The 6,246-nt window shown below is 54.6% G+C and overlaps 1 protein-coding gene across 3 annotated transcripts in view; it reads right to left on the bottom strand.

Moving 5' to 3' along the window:
- PCGF3 (polycomb group ring finger 3) overlaps positions 1 to 6,246 on the bottom strand; it is a 72,283-nt gene that overhangs the window by 42,481 nt on the left and 23,556 nt on the right. For all 3 annotated transcript variants that reach the window (XM_017538939.2, XM_037742158.1, XM_017538937.2), the window contains exons 4-5: positions 4,796 to 4,913; positions 3,601 to 3,697 (exon numbers count right to left, since the gene is read on the bottom strand). In XM_017538939.2, the coding sequence (XP_017394428.1) occupies positions 3,601 to 3,697; positions 4,796 to 4,904 (206 nt within the window). In that variant the 5' untranslated portion in view covers positions 4,905 to 4,913. The remainder of the gene's footprint in view (positions 1 to 3,600; positions 3,698 to 4,795; positions 4,914 to 6,246) is intronic.

Raw genomic sequence — 6,246 nt, 5'->3', positions numbered from 1 at the left:
CAGCCTGGCAAACATGGTGAAAACCTGTCTCTACTAAAAATACAAAAATTAGCCAGGTGTGGTGGCATACACCTGTAGTCCCAGCTACTCAGGAGGCTGAGGCAGGAGAATTGCTTATACCCAGGAGGCGGAGGTTGCGGTAAGCCAGGATCGCACCACTGCACTCCAGCCTGGGCAACTAGAGCGAGACTCTGACCCCTCCGCCCCCCCAAAACAAGTCTGTAAGATGAGGCCCTTCCTGTGATCTTTATCATCTATCCATCGAGGCTTTCTGAAAAGATTACATAAGCATGCTGTTTAAAATACAGTTCCCACTTTGGTATGCTATTCTTTTTTCCCTCTTTTTTGAAACAGGGTCTCCTTCTGTCACTCAGGCTGGAGTGCAGTGGTACGATCTTGGCTCACTGTAACCTCTGCCTCCTGGGCTCAAGTGATCCTCCCACCTCTACCTCCTGAGTAGTTGAGACCACAGACGCTGCCACGACATCCAGCTAATTAAAAAAAATTTTTGTTTACATATGTGGGGTTTTGTCACGTTGCCCAGAATGGTTTCAAATTCCTGGGCTCAAGTGATTCATCCACCTGGGCCTTCCAAAGTGTCAGAAATCCAGGTGTGAGCCACTGAGCCCAGCTGAGCATGCTGTTTTTTGTTTTGTTTTAGACAGAGTCTCACTCTGTTGCCCAGGCTGAAGTGCAGTGGTATGATCTTGGCTCAATGCAACCTCCGCCTCCTAGGTTCAATTGATTCTCATGCCTCAACTTCCCAAGTAGCTGAGATTACAGGCACACATCACCACGCCCAGCTAATTTTTGTATTTTTAGTAGAGATGGGTTTTTACCATATTGGCCAGGCTGGTCTTCAACTCCTGACCTCAGGTGATCCGCCCACCTTGGCCTCCCAATGTGCTGGGATTACAGGTGTGACCCACCACTCCTGGCCAGTATATGCTACTTTTTTTTTTTTTGAGATAGAGTTTTGCTCTAGTTGCCCAGGCTGCAGTGCAATGGCATGATCTCAGCTCACTGCAACCTCCGCCTCCCAGGTTCAAGCGATTCCCCTGCCTCAGCCTCCCGAGTAGCTGGGATTTTACAGGCATGTGCCACCATGCTCAGTTAATTTTGTATTTTTAGTGGAAATGGGGTTTCTCCATGTTGGTCAGGCTGGTTTCAAACTCCCGACCTTACGTGACCTGCTGGCCTGGCTTCCTAAAGTGCTAGGATTACAGGTGTGAGCCACCATGACTGGCCACTATTTTTAAACATAAATTGCAATTATGGGCCAGGAGTGGCAGGTCACGCCTACAATACCTCACATTAGAGGCCAAGGCAGGAGTACTGCTTGAGTGTAGAAGGCTGGGGCTACAGTGAGCTGGGACTGTGCCACTGCACGAAAGCCTGGGTTGACAGAGCAAGACACAGTTTCTTAAAAAAAAAGTAATTGTTTTCCTTTGTTAAGTAAAAAGTGCTAAGAAATTTCTTAATTTTCAAATGAATTTAAATTCTAAACATCATTCTTTAAAAAGAAAATCGTATGTGCCAGATTAGTAATCTCCAAATAACTGAGGAAGGACCAGTAGCCGCTCATGGGTCCAGTCATGCCACAGGCTGTGGTGACCAAGTCCTGCCAGACACCGCTCCATTTCCAGGAAGGACCATGAGTGCCCACAGCCACCAGGCTCAAAGTCTCTGCCAGCCCCAGCCTGTGGAGTGGCGACGAGCAGGCCTTGGCCTCGGCCCCTGCGGGCAGGCACATCTCCCCTCACAACAAGTGTGCAGTACCTGGGTGCTACACAGACACGCCACAGGCTCTGTGGCCCTCAGCGCCCACACCACCCACACTGGCCTTCTCTAAAGTGCGTCTGATCCCTGAGGAGGAGACGCTGCGCCTCTAGGACCTGGGTGACCACGGCCAGGCTTCACCCACAGCAGGACCCACAGGGCCCTACGTTAGGGGCTGCTCAGAGCCACTCCCTGCCCTGAGAGCCGCCAGGACTCCATGGGGCCTCATCCCAGGGACACTGTGAGCTGCAGACACACACCACAGGGGTTCGTCCAAGGGGCGGGCACACACACTGGTCTCAGGGTAGGAAGCTGGAGAAACATGGACCAAGCTGTACTGTCAGTGGTGGGCAGACGTGGGCAGCATGAGGGAGGGCGTCTTGACACTGCATTTGTTAACTGTGGCTGCTGCTCCTCCATGAGGCTTTGAGCTGCTGGTGTGCCACTTCAGACTCTGCATGCAACTTTAAAGGGAGAGCCAAGGCTGAGCGCAGTGGCTTATGCCTGGAATCCCAGCACTGTGGGAGGCCGAGGTGGGCAGATCACCTGAGATTGGGAGTTTGAGACCAGCCTGGCCACCATGGGGAAACCCCATCTCTACCAAAAATATAAAAATTAGCTGGGCATGGTGGCGGGTGCCTGTAATCCCAGCTACTCAGGAGGCTGAGGCAGGTGAATTGCTTGAACCCAGGAGGTTTGTGAGGTTGCAGTGAGCCAAGACTGCACCACTGCACTCCAGCCTGGGCAACAAGAGCAAAACTCCGTCTCAAAATAAATAAATTAATTAATTAAAATAAAAGGAAAACACAACACATCTGCCTTTCCTTCTTCAAAATTTGTCTTCAGAATTCTCTCTCCTACCCTCTGTGGTATGAGGAGCCTTTCCCTTCCTTTGGACCGATCCTCAAATCTGTGTGAGAACCACATGCTCTACCTGGCTGGCCCCGTGGCCTCCTACTGACACCCAGGCCAGAGCTGCCCTCTCCAGAAACAGTGGCTGGCCCAGGGGTGAGTCCACGTACTGTGGCTTGGGAATACCTGCACTCACACGGACGCCTGGGGGCACTCATCCATCCACAGTACTGTGGCCTGGGAACACCCACACTCACACAGATGCCTGGGAGCACTCACCCACATACTGTGGCCTGGGAACACCCACACTCACACAGAGACCTGGGGATACTCAGCCACGTACTGTTGCCTGGGAACACCCACACTCATACAGACACCTGGTGCACTCTCCCATGTACTGTGGCCTGGGAATGCCCACACACACACGGATGCCTGGGGGCACACCCACGAACTGTGGCCTGGAACGCCTACATTCACACAGACGCCTGGGGGCACTCAGCCACATACTATGGCCTGGGAATGCCCATACTCATATGGACCCCTGGGGCACTCACCCATGTACTGTGGCCTGGGAACACCCACACTCACAGACACCTGGGGGCACTCAGCCACGTACTGTGGCCTCGGAACGCCCACACTCACATGGACACCTGGGGGTGCTCACCAACGTACTGTGGCCTGGAACACCCACACTCACACAGATGCCGGGGGGCACTCAGCCACGTACTGTGGCCTGGGAACGCCCACACTCACACGGACACCCGGGGCACTTACCCACGTACTGTGGCCTGGAACGCCCACACTCACATGGACACCCGGGGTGCTCGCCCACATCCTGTGGCCTGGAACGCCCACACTCACATAGACACCTGGGGCGCTCACCTATGTACTGTGGCCTGGAACACCCACACTCACATGGACACCCGGGGTGCTCACCCACATCCTGTGGCCTGGAACACCCACACTCACCCGATGTACTGCAGCGGGTGGCTCTGGTGGATCACGATCCTGCAGGTGGGGCAGGTGTTGTTCTCCTCCAGGTACTTCACCAGGCAGCTCCTGCAGACTGTCATCAAAGCACAGGTTGTTACGAGAGTCCAGAGCCAGGGTGCCCACCCCTCCCACGTGCTCGGCTGAATGTGGCGTCTCTGAGCCCATTTCGTGAAGACGCTTGCTGCTATCCTCCTTGTGGCTCTTGGCTTCTGAAAGGAAACGCCTTGCTGTTCAGGTCTCAGGAGCAATGAGACAATTTTAACTGCCCAGTCAAGGGGCTCCCTCAAAGAGGCAGGGTTAGGAATTAAAAGTGGGAAGAAAAACTTAGAATGGGGAGATGAAGATGAAAGGTGAGAGAGCTGTGGGTCATCAGAACATGGGCTAACACTGAGAATTTCACAATACTGTATCCTAAAAGATCACAGCATCTTCTAGGTACAACCAGTAAAATCAAATGTTAACTTAACATAAAATATGCTCACCAATATCTAAAAATACGATTAATGTTAAAGTCAAAATTCTATTAAATTGGCAAATATTTTATTTTCCAAAGTAAGAAATACATAAATATCACTTACGTTACAAGTGCTCACTTCATTTTAAAGATCCTGTTTAAACAAAATGTTCCTCAGCTATCAAGAGACACACACAGCAGTCGTCCACACCAGCAGGGCCACCAGCCACGGGCCTCACGTTAGCACAAGAACTGAGCCTCAGCCTGACTGATGATGCCTGCTCACCAGCTGCAGCCACAGTTAGAGAGAGACGCCCAGGCCCAGCCCCGTCCAGAGTCCTCTAATGCCAAAGCACAGGCTCAGCAGGTGTGAGGAATGCACGTCAGGTGTGGGAAACATGCTGGCAGATTCATCTCTGAAGAATTTAAGGAACTCCTTTGGAGACTCAGACATCGCCTGCAGTGAGTGCGTATCACAGCTACTGACCTTGATGCTTGCTCTCTTAAGTAAGGCCACATCTGCTCTGAAACCACCCACAGGACCTTTAACGTGAAATGCCTTTTCTGACTTATCCTCAGATCATCTCTGCTCCTGGTCCTGGGTCCTGTTGCTGTCTGGGCTTGAGCTAAAAGCTTGTGGCAAAACAAAAGCCAAGGTTCTGAGGAGCACATGGCTGGGAAGGCCCACCCCTCCCGGGTGGCCCGTGGGGCACGTACAGGTGTGCAGACACTCGGTCACCGTGGTGGCATCGATGAGGTACCCGCTGCACAGGCGGCAGGTGATGTGGGCGTTGATGTCCCACAGCTTGATCTTCCTGGTCAACATCTTTGGCTTCTGCAAGAGAAAATGCAATTAATACCTGAAACTCTCCGATGCCTTTTGTCGGCTCAGTTCTGATGGCCCTCCAGGGAGGATGGTGCGAGCCGACGCCTGGGCAGCAGAACCTCAGGTTCACGAGGTCTCAGGCTCCCACGTGCAGGGCACGGTCAGCAATCCACTGTCCAGTGTCTGTGTGCACCGGGACGAGCCCACCTCTTCATAGCTTCCCTCTGTGCCCGACACTGCCTCCTCTCCTGCAGCGAGGACAGAGGTGGGTCCATAAAGCTGCAGACAGGCAGGATGGGGGCGGGGCAGGTGGACCTGTGGGTGTCTGTCCTCTGTGAAAGCAGAGGGAGCAGGAAGAGTGCGCCAGATGTGATGAGGATGGGCAAGCTCTGGGCACCAGGAGCCTCCAGGATATTACAGCGAGGCCCTGGGGCCCAGTTTAGAGTTGGGGGGGTGTGCCATGCCCCTTCCTCCCTGCTTACTTCTGGGGCCAGTGCAGCTTCTATGGTGTCTTCTGAGGCTGTGACTCCCAGAGCCTGAGGTGGCGCCAGGCAGGGGCTGCATCCACCAGGCCCCTCCCTACCCTTGCAGGGCAGGCACAAGGCCAGGCCACAGCAGCTGGCGGAGGCACTGTACTGAGAGCTGCCGCAGCTGCTCCCTCCCACCAGGCCTGCGCCTTCGGGGAGGTGACCCCCCATGTCACCACACGGCCGGGCAGAGCCTGATTTGCTCCTGTGCTCAAGGCAGAAAAGCAGGGCTGCAGCGTGGAGGAGGTGGGGCGGGACTCAGCCTGCCCACAGTGTACCCCGATACTAGGAGTTCCCTCCCCACACCTTTCCCCAGGACAGCAGCAGGTGCGTGTTCCTCAGTGGGCATGGAAAACCAAGACCCAACTGCTGTATTTGCGATGCCACTTTCGCCATCACCGCCACCAACAAGCCCAGCTGGAGCTCTGCTGAGCCCGACACCACCTGCCGCAGGCCCGCCCAAGGGTTCAGCTGCCTTCCCTCCCATGCAGCAGCTGAGAGCTGGCTCATCCAGGCGCCACCTGTCTGTGGGTGAGGCCTGTCCCGACCACTCAGCCACCACCTTCACGGAGACTTCCAAAGTCAAATCTTCCCCTCCTCCTCCCTATGGGGCTGTGGGGTTTGGGGCCCTGATGTGCACTGATGACATGGGAGCCTGCCTGGGAGGAGAGGGGAGGGAAGGGAAGGGGAGAGGAAGGGAAGGGGAGAGGAAGGGAAGGGGAGAAGGGAGGGGAAGGAGGCAGGGGAAGGAGGCAGGGCAAGGGCAGGTGGAGGGAAAGGGAAGGGAAGTTGAGGGGGAGGGGAAGTGGAGGAGG

Source organism: Cebus imitator, unplaced genomic scaffold, assembly GCF_001604975.1.
Source record: "Cebus imitator isolate Cc_AM_T3 unplaced genomic scaffold, Cebus_imitator-1.0 Scaffold117, whole genome shotgun sequence".
Taxonomy (NCBI): Eukaryota; Metazoa; Chordata; class Mammalia; order Primates; family Cebidae; genus Cebus; species Cebus imitator.
The sequence above is the reverse complement of the archived record's forward strand: the minus strand, read 5'-3'. Positions and strand labels throughout refer to the sequence as shown.